General features: G+C 37.8%; 1 protein-coding gene across 4 annotated transcripts in view; it reads right to left on the bottom strand.

Moving 5' to 3' along the window:
• LOC147311581 (obg-like ATPase 1) overlaps positions 1-17,634 on the bottom strand; it is a 49,262-nt gene that overhangs the window by 23,550 nt on the left and 8,078 nt on the right. For all 4 annotated transcript variants that reach the window (XM_086266723.1, XM_086266724.1, XM_086266725.1 and 1 more), the window contains one exon: positions 15,968-16,095. In XM_086266723.1, the coding sequence (XP_086122849.1) occupies positions 15,968-16,095 (128 nt within the window). The remainder of the gene's footprint in view (positions 1-15,967; positions 16,096-17,634) is intronic.

The raw sequence follows: 17,634 nt of genomic DNA, 5'->3' as shown, positions 1-17,634 counted from the left end.
AAGTCACAAAGGCTCCACTCTCTAGGCCTGTGTGTGAGGCCTTAACAACCATTCACTGTTAATTACTGGAATTCTTTATAGCTGTCCTCTTACACACAAACAATGGAAACCATGTCAAATATCCACAGCATGCACAAACAACTTTCTTTTGTTTTCCTTTTCACTCCAAGCCATGCATATTTGCTTTATTCAACAATAAATCAATTATCAGTTATTACATAATATGAATATGTTCAGTATTTTTACAGCCAGTCCTACATGAAAAGTGCTTCAAAATTGTAGGCTACTTGAATAATTGTACCCAAACGGATAGAGCGTCTTTATGAGACATTTTTGTAAACATTGTATAGTTAGATTTGAAATATACAGTGGGGCAAAAAAGTATTTAGTCAGCCACCGATTGTGCAAGTTCCCCCACTTAAAATGATGACAGAGGTCAGTAATTTGCACCAGAGGTACACTTCAACTGTGAGAGACAGAATGAAAAAAAAAATCCATGAATCCACATGGTAGGATTTGTAAAGAATTTATTCGTAAATCAGGGTGGAAAATAAGTATTTGGTCACCTCAAACAAGGAAAATCTCTGGCTCTCGCAGACCTGTAACGTCTTCTGTAAGAAGCTTTTCTGTCCCCCACTCGTTACCTGTATGAATGGCACCTGTTTGAACTCATCATCTGTATAAAAGACACCTGTCCACAGCCTCAAACAGTCAGACTCCAAACTCCGCCATGGCCAAGACCAAAGAGCTTTCGAAGGACACCAGGAAAAGTATTGTAGACCTGCACCAGACTGGGAAGAGTGAATCTACAATAGGCAAGCAGCTTGGTGTGAAAAAATCAACTGTGGGAGCAATCATCAGAAAATGGAAGACATACAAGACCACTGATAATCTCCCTCGATCTGGGGCTCCACGCAAGATCTCATCCCGTGGGGTCAAAATGATCATGAGAACGGTGAGCAAAGATCCCAGAACCACACGGGGGGACCTGGTGAATGACCTGCAGAGAGCTGGGACCAAAGTAACAAAGGTCACCATCAGTAACACACTACAACGGCAGGGAATCAAATCCCGCAGTGCCAGACGTGTTCCGCTGCTGAAGCCAGTGCATGTCCAGGCCCGTCTGAAGTTTGCCAGAGAGCACATGGATGATACAGCAGAGGATTGGGAGAATGTCATGTGGTCAGATGAAACCAAAGTAGAACTTTTTGGTATAAACTCAACTCGTCGTGTTTGGAGGAAGAAGAATACTGAGTTGCATCCCAAGAACACCATACCTACTGTGAAGCATGGGGGTGGAAACATCATGCTATGGGGCTGTTTTTCTGCCAAGGGGACAGGACGACTGATCCGTGTTAAGGACAGAATGAATGGGGCCATGTATCGTGAGATTTTGAGCCAAAACCTCCTTCCATCAGTGAGAACTTTGAAGATGAAACGAGGCTGGGTCTTCCAACATGACAATGATCCAAAACACACCGCCCGGGCAACAAAGGAGTGGCTCCGTAAGAAGCATTTGAAAGTCCTGGAGTGGCCTAGCCAGTCTCCAGACCTCAACCCCATAGAAAATTTGTGGCAGGAGTTGAAAGTCCGTGTTGCTCGGCGACAGCCCCAAAACATCACTGCTCTCGAGAAGATCTGCATGGAGGAATGGGCCAAAATACCAGCTACTGTGTGTGCAAACCTGGTAAAGACCTATAGTAAACGTTTGACCTCTGTTATTGCCAACAAAGGTTATGTTACAAAGTCTTGAGTTGTATTTTTGTTATTGACCAAATACTTATTTTCCACCCTGATTTACGAATAAATTCTTTACAAATCCTACCATGTGGATTCATGGATTTTTTTTTTTTTTCACATTCTGTCTCTCACAGTTGAAGTGTACCTCTGGTGCAAATTACTGACCTCTGTCATCATTTTAGGTGGGGGAACTTGCACAATCGGTGGCTGACTAAATACTTTTTTGCCCCACTGTAGCTGCACACATTGTCATATATCAGTCAACAACAGCAACTCGTGAGGTTTCACTGAAGCATAATAGGAATCCCATATCATTCAACAAGGAAGTGGCTGTCAGGTGAGTGATGTTTGGAATGTGTATATTTACCAAACTTTATCAACAATCAATATTCATATTTTGACACCTGAATGTGTGGAGAACTGTCGACAGGAAGGGCCCTTTGAGATAAAATCTCAACAAGTTCTAACAGTCACATATATGGGAAATATGGATGATTCATAGCTATGATGAGCAACAGCATACCTGAGTTTCAGGTCTATCTGTACAATGAAACATCACCATATGTGACGCATGTAGATCACTTGAGAGGCTCCTAAAGAGAAGTTTGTTTAGTTTGAACTTTAAAATTAAAACAAATTGATGTCTTTGTTAAGTACACCAAGTAAACAGACGCATTATATCTTATTGCCACCTACGCATGGGTGTGTCCAGAGGAAGGGCACGGAGTGGCACCAACAGTCTAAATATTTTTTTTCTAATATTTAATAAACAATTAAGAGTTAAAACTCTTGCTCGGCCACTTTTTATGTTATAAGTCAGAATAGGTAATAGGGCCAAACGTCATCTTGAAAACCCCCTTTTTCATTAGTACCTACTTGGACCGACTCGCCACGGATCGACTCGGATATTAATGTAATTAATATGCGACATGAACGCTTTAACAGTGGTCGAGAATATATCTGGTGCTGCTCTTTTGTCAGACTCAGGGACCACGGTTTTATTATTTGTAGCCATTTCTCTTGTTGCCCAGTTTCAAAAATGTTGGTTTTGATTTTTGTGAATGAGACGCTCTCATGAGTCATCGAGTGACGCTACTGACTAGCCAATCGGTGGCACGCAGTCTGACCATGTCACATTTTAACACCTGCTTGGATCACTTGGGATCCCGGTCGAGCAGGTACCAGAAAGTATGTGATACCAGGTACTATTACCTAATGGAAAACCTGAAAACTCTGGCGAACTGTGCCGAGTGGATCCGAGTAGGTAATAATAGAAAAATAGCTAAAATGGTGCTCAGTAGTTTGTTTTTTTTAAAGTAAATGTTCTACACTGATTTTATTTTTGATGAAATATTCTGATTTCCCATGGTTCCATCTGCCTTGTTCTTGCATTTTAAATTAAAAAAGAAAAACGTAGTAAAACATGATGAGGAAAATTAAGTTATATGCATATTAAGTATTTGTATTGGAAGGTTTTATGCTAGGTTGCATGCTCCAATGACCTTTTTGGAGAGCAAATGAAAGTTGGCAATTGAGCTTCTCTCCTGCCCCACAGTTTACATTGTTACAACTAGACGGCTACACTGTAAACATCATACCTGTAAAGCATTCAAACTAGCATTACAACTGTTACGATTGTTAGCTTAGAGCAACATTATGTCAGAGTACAGCCTCACAATGCTGCTTTATAAACTTGACAAATAAGAACCAGTTCCTCTGATACCAGCAATGAGCTTTTTCACATTTTATGCTGACTTTTACCAAAACCTCTGTACACGCAGAATATTATATCTTTCACTGTGTTAAGGAGCCATAAATCCTTGGTTTTCCATAAAAGCAAACTTTTGCAATCAAGCTCTACAAGAAAATGATAGACAACCAAAAAAAAAGCAACATCTTATTAGCCATGCAAGTCAACAGAAGCTGTAGACTTTTGTGCAAGCTGTCATCCTGTGCGTTGTCCTCATGGTGAAATGAACTTATTCAATTACTCTTTGCCTAATCAGGCTGTTTTGGTTCCTCTCCTCTTGCAGAGGTACTCCACAGTATAAACAGTTCACTTACGCCACACAGAAAGGGGCTAATCAGTGGAATTATTGTTTTGCTGCTCCAATTTACCATCTCCCTGTTCAGCACTGATTGAATGAAAATTTGCTATTGTGTCTGCATGAACTCAGAAAATATAATGCAATGTAATCATTTTGTTAGCTGCAAGAATATACATACATTATAAACAATCATGATGTACAGTTTTGCACTGTGTAGCAGAGGGAAACTGTTCCTTAATTTTGCACATATTAATTAGAGCATAGAAGTTTACAAAGATACATCCAGTCTTGGCTGGTGTAGGTTTTAATTAAAGCATTAAAATGCATGTATGTTCCTATATGCCTAAAGTAAGCCCATTTTTTTAATGTCTTAAGTAATTAACAATGTTTAAACTATTGTTATATATGTTAATAAAAAAGTAAATTCAAACAAGCTTTCGAGGAAGGAGAGCAGCTGATCACTCACTATTTAGTCATCAACTGCCACTCTCTGCTGACTACCGCATATTCCAAAATAATTTGCTTTAATTAATCTCGCCTAATTTAACATTTGCATCTACTCTACTGCCTTCCCATTCAAGGCTTAGAGCCCGGCAACAAATGCACAAAGTGAAAGAAAGGAGGGAAATCTGATGGGGCAATCTCCACAATTAGCCTTTAAAAAAATGGGTCGGGGCAGGGCTCAGTGAAGACAGCCCTTATGAAACTGTGGCGCCACACAAAACCACATGCAAGACAGTAAAAACACACAAAAAAAGAAAGAAGAGGTTGGAAAGGCCAACTTTCAGGAGTCAGGTTTGTCTCGCAGTTCAGTTTTATTGCTTCTTTTTAAATGGTGTACATTATGAAAAGACCATTAACAGGTGCTCCTTTATTGACAGAACAAAAGGATTAGTCTCTAGAGGTTGTGCAGTGTTCAATGGCTTGATTAGGGATCAGGCTAAACTCTGTAAAATTACAGCAGCACTGCAGAAGATAGAACTCAAAGTGATATTTATAAATGAAAAGTATTTAAGAAGACAAAACCAAAAAAAACCCCAAAATAACAGAAGAAACCTTTTTTTTTTCTTCAAAACTTCACATCAACAAAATTCACAAATACCAAGTTTAACACAACAACAATACTTATCTGCCAGGTACACAGACGAGAAAGTCATCTGAGTCAAGTCAAGATCAATACTGATTGAGCTGCTTCCTCTGATGTTGCTACCTGGGAGGATATGTGGTCAACATAATTCAGTCAAATTACAGTATTCATTGACTTCTAACTTCCTGTGCATGTTTTCACATGCAAGATAGGTAAGAGCACATCTGAAGAACTTGCATTCCTCATGCTGCTCTTAAAATGTTCATGCAAACTCAGTGCCGCAATTCTCCTGGTATTTAGAGCAGTAAAAGCTATTTTATGAGTCTGTCAGGAAAAGCACATTATGGATGTCTTCCCGACATAAAAACACAGGCAATACACATACGGGTATTTATGTTCATTCAGGAGATATCTTCTTGACATTCTTTTTAAGATGCATGAAACTGACAGCCATATCTGTAGCACATGGCTTCAGTAACAGAGTTTGTGGAAGATTCTGCCTTGTTTCTCAGCCAATATCAATTACGGCAAATACACTGGCTGCTAAAAAGCAGTTTGATTTCTGAAAATAGTGGGTTGTAGCCCTTCAGAGATATACTCATGTTTTCTACATGATTCCAGCTAAAAATAGATCATAGTCCTCAATAGTATGAATATCTGTACCTCACAGAGTGCCTCCAGTTCCTATGTAATCTACTGACAGCTGAAAAATCTAATGGTAAACTGAGTTTTAAAAGTGCATCTTTCCACCAGGTTTCATATCACAGAGTGAAAAAGTATATATGTGTAGGGAAAAGTCGTTCAGACATGTCTGATCCGTGTGCAGCTGAAAACTGAATGTTGTGGGTAGTCTGTTCTCCCGAACTGACTACAGACAGAAACAATGGTATTAATTCACTTATCATTAGCTTAACCTCTGTCATTTCATTCATTTTGTTAAACCGCTGAGCGTGAGAGTGCCTTGATTGAAAGGAACTGTCATATGCAGACCACTGTTGTCCCACATCATTCAGAGAACAAACCTTTTTAGATCCCTAACTACTATAGTGCCGCTGATTGCACAGACACCAGCAATTTCCTAACCAACCGCCACCTGAACAATGATGTGTTCAGCTTTCAGGCCCTCCAGCCTTTCAAAGGTGAATCATTTCACAGTTTGGAACGAGATCTCCATAGCAACTCCCTTTTGAAGGGTTTAGAATCACCATCCAATAATTCTATGATCATCGGGCCTTGCCATTCCCAGTGGTTCTTTTCACAGCGGACAGGCAAGGGGGGCATGGGGAGGAAGCAGGAAGATTCTACAGTCTATTTCAGGCAATTCATCTTGCAGGCCCATTAGAATTCAAAATATTGCGACCTTCAATCACCGAGCATGTTATCTGGAGCTGTGGCGATCTCCAGTCAAGATGGGTAGACATTTTTCTCTAATCATCCATGATGAGTGGAGGCTGACAAAAACTCTTCATTCTCGCTGAAGCAAAATGCTCATTTAAATGCTGTGACAGCACCTCGACACAGCCTGAAAACACACAAAAGGAGGACGATCCCACGGCAACTAAATGGTGGAGATTTTAAAGTTTGAGTATTGGTTAAAACAACAGCTTAGAAAAGCAAAGATTTGCATACATGTCAGGAATTTTTTTTTTTATCACCAGTTTAAATGAACAATTATTACTTTTTACCAGTGAATAGAAAGAAAGGCAGGTGGCAGGACCCAGCAAGGCGGCTGTACAAGGTGAATCATTGCAAAAGAATGGCGAGGAAAGTAGATCATTTTCTCCTTGTAAACTATTTAATCTGAATACAACACTGTGTAGACTTTGATTTTAATCCTATACGCAACTTGTTTTAATGTGCCAAAATTACATCTGATTTGCTTTTACTGTGTAGTTTTCAGCTTTAAATTGCTTTGTTTATCATCTACAATGCCTAACAGGGAATGTATACTTCTGTGTAACATTACTCCCAAACTCAAGCTGTTGTGCACTTCCCTAGAAATCTAAGGAGGCCCTTAAAGGTATAAATGCTGTTAAAGGCTTCTACCACTTGTACAGGCTGTATCATAGGCTCTACATAAATTTACTGTAGAAAAATAATTCAGGCATGAAGGGGCCTCCACACTGGAATAAATTCTCAGCGATGTGGTGACCAGAGAACACAGAAAGTCGCTGACTTTTGGCAACTTATGGACAGGTCCCCGGTTAGACTTCTGTCAACTCTGAGGGAAACCAATAAAGTGACAGTGATAGTGAAGGATACCCTGGATCAACATTTGACAAGACTGTAAATACAAGGTTGCCTAGGCAACTGGAGGTTGAAATTTTCCTCAGCAACCAACTTTCAGCTACAAAACAATGGTTCCGTTGTAGACGTCCCCTAAGTTTTACAATGATTTGTCCTTAAAATGTTTTTTTTTGTTAATTTGTTTTGTTTTGTTTGCCTGTTTTTTGTTTTTCATAATGTTATATAAAATTGATTTTATATAAAAGTGATTTATCAGACAACAGGACAGTTTGCCAATTCCACTTGCACTGGAGCTTATGCTCACTTATGGTAATTTTCACAAGCATTCTCGAGCCTTTGCAATGATTTCCAATAAAGAATATTATCTAGTTTAATGCTTTTCAATATTGAGTGTTAGCACACTGAGATTCTCTTAGTCTGTTTATATTACGCGCCATTGATGATTTGACATTTTCTAAGCTAGTGAGAACATGACTGGACTCATTACGCTCATTTTACTGTTTAGCATAGCTTATAGGAAAAAGGGGGAAAATCACTAAAAAAGACAAAAATATGTATTTTCTTTTAATGTTTATCTTTGTATCTTTTTATTACTTCCTCTGCATTTGCCTACGTTGGCCCACACACTGTTAACAGAGTTCCAAATGTTCATGATGCTACTGCTATAAATTTAAAAAAATTCCCACCAAAATGCCGTATGCTTATGTTTTTGTAATGTTTGCTAAAAGCTACATCCCCCTGCTGTTTAATTGTTAATCAGGACTCGATGTTTCATAATGAATTTATATGGTTATTTTTTTATTTTCCATGGGAAAGGCAAGTCTGGAAGTATTAATTCACAAATGCTTTCAATATTAAAGCTGACTCACATATTGTTGCTTTACTTGTTCTGATAAGGGGGGGAAAATACACCTTGACATGAAAGAAAATAAAAGATATTACTCTAAAAACAAAATAGTTTTACTGCATATGTTTACTATTAGCTAAATAAACTCAATTACATACCCTAGTTTGTGTACTTTTAGTTATTTTTTGGACAAGAGACCACATGTAACACATTAATCAGGACACTTGTTTATGTATTTGTGCTGTAATGTTGCACGATGTGTACATGTTTTCACTGTGTTTTTCATTATTTTATTAACAAAAGGCTGCTAACAAAATTAAAATTGCTTTTAGAAAAACAACCAAAGCTTTTGAAAGTTAATTTAGTTCAACAGAAGATTTTGCAACTGAGCGGCTGACAACATCATACACGGTGAGCACGCTGGGCCAGGTGACGTCTATTGGACGTTAGTCAAGTTTAAGAATTTGTGAGCTGGTGAGTGATAGGGCTGAATTCTTGGAGAACAGCCATTACTGGCGTCTGTGGGGAGGCAAGTCAGCCATAAATCATCTCTGTCTGAATAGCTGATCCAGTTTGCTTGTAGTGCCTGTAGCTAAACAATCGGTTTGATTTTTTCACTGCGAGCATTAAGCAAAGTGTGGGATGACGTCTGAACGATGCAATAAACAAACACAAACGTCTCACTAACCTGCCATCGCCTGCCTTCATGAATTCATCAGATAAGGGTGACTCATGTGGAAGTCAGTGAAGGCAAAGAATGTCTTTAAATCATCAACTTTTTGTAGATCTTGTCACTTTTAAGGTATTTTGATTTGAATCCCAGAACTTCCACCACCCACAACTGAAATAGATAAAAGCTCTCCCAAAGTTTTTGATGAATTCCTGATTCTTTTAACTAACTTGCCCTTCATTTGTCTTTACCTTTTACCTTCACTTACAATAGGTTGGAATAATCCAACCTGCTCCTGCTTAAAATTCAAACTTACATTATCAGCTATATATGAATATACTTACACCTTACATTATAGCCCAATAAACGATGATTTGACCTGCACCTTCAAAGTCTAAAAAACAAAAGAAATTAAGGAATTTAGTCTTACATCATGAATATTACATTTTTAATAGACTTAACAAAATTATTACATTCATGCAAGCTAGTTTGGAGTCCACCCAGTGCCTTTGTAATATTGCACTCGGTGAGTTGCAGATTATACAACAGCAGTATAAATTATGTTTTCCAGGTGTCTAAGACTTCAAACTAAGTACATGACTTATCCTCAGAATTAAAGAAGTTCATTGGTTATTGGTCTCTAACTAAGCTCTGATTCGCAGTGCATTAACTGTGCATCTAGTTTGCAATGTGTACAGACTTTATCAACTTTTTTCTAGTAAAGGTTGCAGTAGATGCAAAGATCTGTACATGTCTCAAACAGCACCAACTGTGTAAATATAAAGCAGCATAGCATACAGACTGTTAGCAAGGAAAAGCCATTTCCTGGCTCTGCCAAACGGAACCAAAATCTACTTTACCTGCTCAACTAAATCCTACGAATGAAAACATGGTATCTTGTGTTTTTAATCCAATCAAAAACATGAAATTCAGGGATATTAGTGCTGGATTATTTCTTGGCCGGGGAGTCTTAACTCTGGTTCTAACTTTGAGCTTGAAAAACAACCAGAAGAGGATATATCAGAGCCAGGAAGCGCTGTTCCTTTAGCGTAATGGCCAAACTGCAATTTCTTCATTCATTACATGATGCACACTGGTCTGTAATGTCAGTTTTCCTCTTTAACATTTCTTACTGTTCAATTTCCTCCTTAGCAAAAGTTAAGGAGGAAATTGAACAGTAAACGAGATTTTTCTAACCATCACAAACCTTAGAATTTCCTTTTTCCAGTAGCATCTGGAAAGTCAAGAAGTGTCATATGATATTTTTTATCCCATTTATATGTGCTGACTTATAAATGGCTGGCAGTCTTAACTGGAGAAGTGCAGTATCAAATCAAATCAAATCACTTTTTATTGTCACATCACATGTGCAGGCACACTGGCACAGCACATGCGAGTGAAATTCTTGTGTGCGAGCCCCACAAGCAACAGAGATGTGCAAACACAACAACACAAACGAGCAAAATACAAGAATGGCCAACCTGAAACTAATAAATATATGTACAATATATGTACAATATATGTACAATGTTCATGCTCATGTTTTAAGGTCAAAAACCCAAATGCCTGTGGAAGCTCATAGAAAAAAAAAGCTTTTCTTTATCATATGTTTTGTGAGCTATCCAGTTTTCTTCAATACTTTGAAGATTTTTTTCAAAACATTCATGTTTATTTTTTAATGAATACATTTTTACTTTTGTAACACCACAAAAAAAAACAGCTATGAATAGAACTGCTAAAATTGTTCTTCACAACTTCCCAATATACACGCTGATGTTATTGTATGTTTTGATTTGCCAACAACACTCTGCAGATGCTAACTAATTACTACTAGCATGGCATCAAACGATAACTTACAAATTAATAGACAACATCAGCTCCACAAAGGCCACAGCTATGTAACATCTACACTGCTATCATAACTAAGATCTCATTTGATTGATCGACTTTATTTTTCTAAATGTTTAAACTGAACCTTCAGGCAGTAGGAAAACCTCAACTTAACCAGGAATTCAGGTGCTGAAAGCATCGCTATCACAGTAAAAGAAAAGTTGCCAAAAATAACAGCTACTTTCCAGTCTGCTGCTCACAACCAAAGAAAGTCCCTGAAGATTAAATGCACCCGGTATCTTTAGGCTAGATTCTTCCCGAGTGCCGTGCAACCATAAATAAGTCTTCATTAGAAGTGAACTAGAGGTTTCCTGCAGTGATGTGGGGCACTGTGTGAGCATTCAAACATCTAATTGCTGGAAACCAAACATCTGGGAATAAGGCCAGGTGGGCTGGCAGAGTTATAGCGGGGAACAGAGGAGTAGATGAAGTAGAACATGTCTGTGTCTTGTCACAGACAGTAACGATCCAAACACTTTCCAGTCAGTGCAAAAGGGCTGGGAACAGTTAGACTGCAAAGTATTTTGTTGGGAGACCAGGAAACGGCGTGCATTCAGCAGAATCGGCTTTAAGGATGTCACCGTGTGCTCTAATAGATTTTGGAAGGCATTGTTGAAAGCAAATCCTCCGTTTAAACAGCCTTTTCAAAGGTATTAGGGGAAGAAAAATATTCATAATGTGCGGACCCAAAATCAAAGGAAAATACGTTTTTACTACAGCCTGGAAAAAGTTACAGTTATAGCCCTTAACAGACAAGGAAATACGGCAAAATAAGACCAGACAGAAAATTGTTCTGATATTTAAAGTTTCATTAGGTTCAGGCCGATCATTAAACTGCACTGACCTTTTTTCTTGATTAATCTCTCTCTATAGTGTCTATATAAACTCTTGTGCTAATTCCAAAAAACCCCAAAACATACCACTCCAGGCACAAAAAAGTGCGATTCCCCACAACCATATAATCAAGCTATATAAAAGCAGTGGCTTCAGCATTGCAGTCTGCTTAACACCAGATAGATATAATTACAAAACAAAAGCGGGTATGTTTAATGGTTAACTTGTGAAACAAACCACATTGTTTCCAGGGACTTCACAAGAGTGGGAAACAATGGTATGCCAGAACAGATAGTTGAAGACACACACACACAGACACACACAGAGAAGCTTTCGATTTCTATTTCCGATTGTCAGGAATGTTTGTCTTCTTTGTGCGACTAGAAACAAAAGAGTTGGTTTTGCGTGTGGATCTAGTTTTTACATTTGGCCCAACTTTGGGTCGTTTTAACCACATATAACCCATGAAAGTATTACTAATATACAGCTCACAAAAATGACAACAATCTGGTCATGCTGTTTAAAATAAGATGCAAAATATATGTTTTTATTGTTGTTGTTTTTAAAGTGATATATCTTTGTGTAGGTTCACACTCATCCAGGTCATTCATATATATATATATATATATATGTATATATATATATATATATGTGTATATATATATATATATATATATATATATATATATATATATATATATATATATATATATATATATATATATATATTAAGGTCCTGGAAACAGATTTTAGTCCATGTTGTCATGACAGCATCACACAGTTTTGCAGATTTGTTGGTTGCACATACGTAATGAGAGGCTCCTGTTCTATCACATCCCAAAGGTAAATGGACTCATTCCTATATAGCGCTTTTCTACTCTCCCTGACCTCAAAGTGCTTAAAAGGGTCTTTATTGGATTGAGATCTGGTGTCTGTGGAGGTCATCTGACTGCAGTGAATTTCTTTTCATGTTCAAGAAACCAGTTTGAAATGATCTGAGCTTTGTGACATGGCACGCTATCCTGCTGGAGGCAGCGATCAGTGAATGGGTACTCTGTGGTCATAACAAGATGGACATAATCGACAGGAATACTCAGGTAGGCTGTGACATTTAAGCAATGCTCAGTTGATACTGAGTAGCCCAAATATCCCATATACTATAAAACCACCACCAGGCTTAATCACTAATACAGGAAGGAGGAAGCATGAAGGGAGTGACTTTTTTAAGTGGGAGGTAATTTCAAATGTTCAATGTTTCTATCAGCTCAAAAAACATCAGCAAACACACAAACTGTTTGTGTGCAGTTTGTTGCACAGTGTGTTGATAGCTAAAGGTCCAACTGCTATATTTCACAGGAAGTGAAAAGTATGGAAACCCACAAGGGACATTGGAGAAAAAAATCCCATGTTGCTTCTGTGTTTATTTTTTACCCAATGTCCTGTCAGGTCTCCAAAGCAAAGAATGTGAGATAACTTCACTCAGAGATAAAGAAAGATGTAAGAAAAGACAGGAAAGGAAGAAGAGATTAAAAGGTAAGGACTGCTCAGTGATGCTTAATAAACTGCAAATTTAAAGCTTACATGTAAGCTCATAATTTTATCACATATTGGATCTGTGTGTGATGTCTTTTATTCTGCAAAACAAACCACACTATACTAACTTTGTGTTAGTATAGTGTTGGACTGGCACACAGTGGCTGTGATGTTCATGGTCAGAGTTAGGTTACATAGAGTGTAGCAGAGAATAATCTGCATTTAAAATGATGTTACTTAGATTAATTCACTGAATTCCAACATTATACCAACTTCGCACTGTCTAGTATAAAGATAGTATAAAAAATATATAGTGTCAGTGTCCGTGTATGAGATGGAAATCAGCCAGGATAGCTCGTGAAGCTGCTGACATCTTGTTGAACTCAGTTGTGTAAATCCACAAAGAGCAGCAGGTCAGCTGATCACAGCATGTAAACTAAGAAAATCTACTGAAGCTCACATTAGAAATTACTGTAAGCTGTGATTCTTCTCCCTATGCTCAGACACTATGTACAACAACCATGCCACAACCAAATTCACTTAAATCAACTTTCTTTCCCATTCTGATGCTCAGTTTGAACTTCAGCGGGTCATCTTGAACATGTCTACATGCCTAAATGCATTACACTGCTGACATGTCATTGGATGATTAGATATTGCCATTAACGAGCATTTGAACAAAGTGGTCAGTGAGTGTAGATAGCAGAGTGTCTAATTTAACCTATGAGTCACAGCTATGCATTGAGTGACACCACTTTAGCTCTGCTAAACACTGCATGAATAAATAAATGACTCCTGAACAGACATGAAAGCAATCTCCAATAAAAGCACTATTTAAACTTGTTTGTGTAACATTTGCTAAAAACTACAGTTTTATCAGGATATGCCATATTGTTTATTAAAAATGAAACAGTCCTATTTTAGCTTATTTGTCTGTGGCCACTTAGCATGCTCATGAACACACAGCAGCTTGCACCGTAAACATTAGCTGCATCCTCAGTTCTGCTGCCAGTTTATGTTTTCACCAAGGAAAGCGTTCAACAATCTAGCCCTCGGCTATATTGGGAAACTGTAGTAGCTATAACATACACAGGCCATTTTAGCCTTCCCCATCTTTTAGCTCCTGCAGCATTGGCTCCAAAACATCCACTGCTTCATCTACACTTTGCCTCAGTTGGCACTGCAGAGCACTGACTGCAGCTGAACCCTCAGGCTTCTTGTAGTTCTGTTTGTGGTGCTCAGTGCCTCGATATCAGATGATTGGATTGCATTATCATCTGTTGATTACTGTCATCTCTGTCAGTATCTCTTTCAGTGCTGTCTGTATCTTTTCTTTTCAATACCTTGTACATGTGATACTTTCATTTTGGGAGTTAGTAATGTTTTAATATTCACTGTACTGAACAAACTGCAGTTAGTTCAAAGAAATTCAGCCCCAAATCAGCAAGTTGTGGTAAGAACTCCAAAAACTTGTGAAGAGGTGTAAACAGAACTGAATATACACACATGTGGAACAAACCACTTTCTAAGATGATAAAAGTGATTATTTATTATCTATATTATCTTTATATCAGTGCATAAGGTTGTTTGTAAATAGACTAGTATGGATTTTTTTGCATAATAAATTAATATGTCCATGACTACAATGGTGTGGTTCAGTGATGTGTCTCTTGGACAGCAGTAAGTGGCATGGAGGAATATCCAAAAGAGTCCTTGGGAGCAGAATTAATTCTGTCTTTTTCCTTTGATTTGCTAAAAATTAAAACAAAAAAATATATAGTATATACAGTATATATCTATATATCTATATATATAGATAGATATATAGATATATATAGGAAACCAAAGGGTGAGTTCATCAGTAGCAGACCAACAGATTTATTGTAAGAGCAAAAAAAACAAAAGGATTATATGCCTGTGATTCCAGAAAAAGTCCATAAAAACTGAGCTGACAAAAGTTAACCTCACCTGACACGTCTCATCCATTCTGTCAATCATTACTAAGTTACAGCAGGTGGTCTGCTAGCTCCACGTCTCACATACTACAGAGTCACCATGCAGCAATGCTGTTTGAAAACTGCACTGAAACAGAAGTAATATGTTTGCCAGTGATACACAGAGACAACTAGGAACAATATAGAAAAATGGCCTTAATCTTAACCCTTTCTGTCTGTCTGCGCTGTGCCTGTCACAGCCGACTTTAATCAGAGCTCCTTTCACACAGTGGGAAAGTCAATAACAGCATACAATCAGCAAACAAATTCAGCTATTTTTAAATGGGGCCTCTGCATTCATTTCAGTTGCTGTAATTTGAATTATTCTAGCGTGTAACACTTTAATTGTCTAAGACAAAGACCATGTCAGAGACACAGAAGAACTGGAGGCAGGAGAAGACTTAGAAAGTGGTTTGAAGGCTGTCTCGCTGAGGGCCAGACTGGGAATAATTTGATGAGATAATTACATTTGCACTTTCACAGTAGCAGCAGGCAGCGTTTAGAATCATAGCAAATAAACAACATCATTAGTAACATTAGATATAGGTGACAATAGATTAGAATAGATTTACTGGGTTTTCTTTAAACAAACAAAGAAAGGACAAAATTTCATAGATTTTATTTATTAATAACTTACTTACCTCTTCTGTAACCAAACCTAATCAAAAGTGGCATTAGGGATCATGTTACAATAATAAGGAGCGCTCCTTCTCAACAGTCCTGTGATGTTTCCAGCCCTCAGAATATGCTACTGATTGTGTGAAGTCGAAACCAGGCACTCCCCACTACTGTGATTCTCATTGAGGGAGCCTCCCAGTAGGAATGTGAGGTTTGGCCTGACTTCATTAATTCTGACTGGTATGTTCATCTTGGCACCGACCACACAAGATGCCCCGCTAGCAAAACTCCACTAAAACTGCTGCTTTCAGATGTCTGGTTTTGGAGTCCTGGTATTATCAAATGTTGCCCGTGCAACTGTTTTAGCACTACTATGAAATATTATATATTAAGTATTTTATGATTTCCTAATGACGAAATCCCAAATATATTTATATGTATATGCACATATATACTCACGTGTCATGTGGAAGATGCCATCACAGGCGTTGATGTGGGACAGGAAGGCATTTCCCAGGCCTTGGCCAGCATGAGCACCTTTCACCAGACCAGCAATGTCAACAACATTAAGAAAAGCTGGGATTTTGCTGCAACCAAAGAAGCAATAAAATAAATAAAGAAAAAAAAAGGAAACAGTCAGATAATTCAGATGAAAATGGAAACAACATATTTTTGTGCTTCAGTCCAATACAATTCAATATGAAGTACACTCAGGTTAATGGATCACAGGAGGGGGGGATGTCCTGGTTGATGTGTTGCTGTTTTCTACTACAATATAATATAAAGTGCTGTGAAATTTGAAAGCTGATGGTGTAGTACGAGGCAGACAAAGTATCAGATTATAATAATGTTACAATGACAATGTTATTCAAGTCGCAAGTCACTAAAAAGCAGGATCTACCCACATTTCAGAGTAAGAGTAAACTATTTTTCTAGATTTTACTTTATTAATTTTTTACAGTGCTGTGCTAAAGTCTTGAGCTACCTCTGATTTTTCATGTGTTGCCTCAAACGAGCCAGACTTTCTTCTATTTTTTGTTACAGTTGACTCGAGTCATAGTTCTTCACTTTCTAAAGGTTTTTGGCTGCTTTTCACTCATTTTCAGTCCAGACTATATATCTGACCCTTTTCAGAGGAATGATTTTTTTTTTTTGCTTATAAAGCCACCTGACACTATTATTCATTCAAACATAAAAAAGCATCTGACTCAAGGGAGGAAGCAGTGTTGTGCTCATTCATAACAGACAACTTAGCAAATAACCAGTTTTAAATGGAATCTTTAGGCATTTTGTTAATCGAAAACTTCCAATTTGTTCCAATTTCTAAAAATGATTCCAAGGAGAACAGAGTTTTTCATGCATAAAATATTATTTTCTGTACTAATAAGGTGGTGGGTAAAGAGATATTAGTGGGGAAATATAGTTAACCTATACCATATTTACCCTATACCCTTTAGTTAATCTATCTACTGTCCAAAGAAGCCTCATCAGAAATGGCTTCAGAGGGAAGGCTATCAAGAAGCCACTTAAAAGAAAGGGAGAAATTGTTGAGGTACATATCCAGCAGTACCAAACACGGTGGAGGCTCTGCCATGATAGAAAAACACACCGTCATAGATTGGCCTCCACAGACCATGGACCTCAACATTATTGAAGCAGTGTGTGAAAACACAACAAAACACAGCCAACATCCAAAGAGGAGATTTGAATGTCCTTCAAGAAGCCTGGAACAGTACTTAAAGAAATTACAAGAAAGCTGTGTAGAAGAATAAAGCTGGCCATACCAAATATTGACTTTCAAGCTCATTAGAGTAATATAAACTCTTTTTTTTATCTTATATGCTGCATTTGCACCTATTTCTCATTTTTATAACAAAAGATAAAGTAATGAGGGGTGGCCCAAGACCTTTGCACAGTACTGTAAATGACATTAATATAAAAGTGACAACAGATTCATTTTAAGGATCACACACGCGTATTAATGACAGCTTATTAAAGGTATTGTAGTCCAATGTTCACTGCCAATAGACACTTAAAGTAGTACTAAGACAAGACCAAATATAAGACATAATTAATAAATGGTATTTGGTTGATTGGAAGGTTATGACAGCAGAATGGCTCACTGA

This window comes from Aulonocara sp. 'chitande type north' Nkhata Bay, linkage group LG16 (genome assembly GCF_057382095.1).
Source record: "Aulonocara sp. 'chitande type north' Nkhata Bay isolate Kocher_YH1m ecotype deep benthic linkage group LG16, A_spYH_male_GT1.1, whole genome shotgun sequence".
NCBI lineage: Eukaryota > Metazoa > Chordata > Actinopteri > Cichliformes > Cichlidae > Aulonocara > Aulonocara sp. 'chitande type north' Nkhata Bay.
Note: the sequence above shows the minus strand (reverse complement) of the source record. Positions and strands in the feature narration are given on the sequence as shown.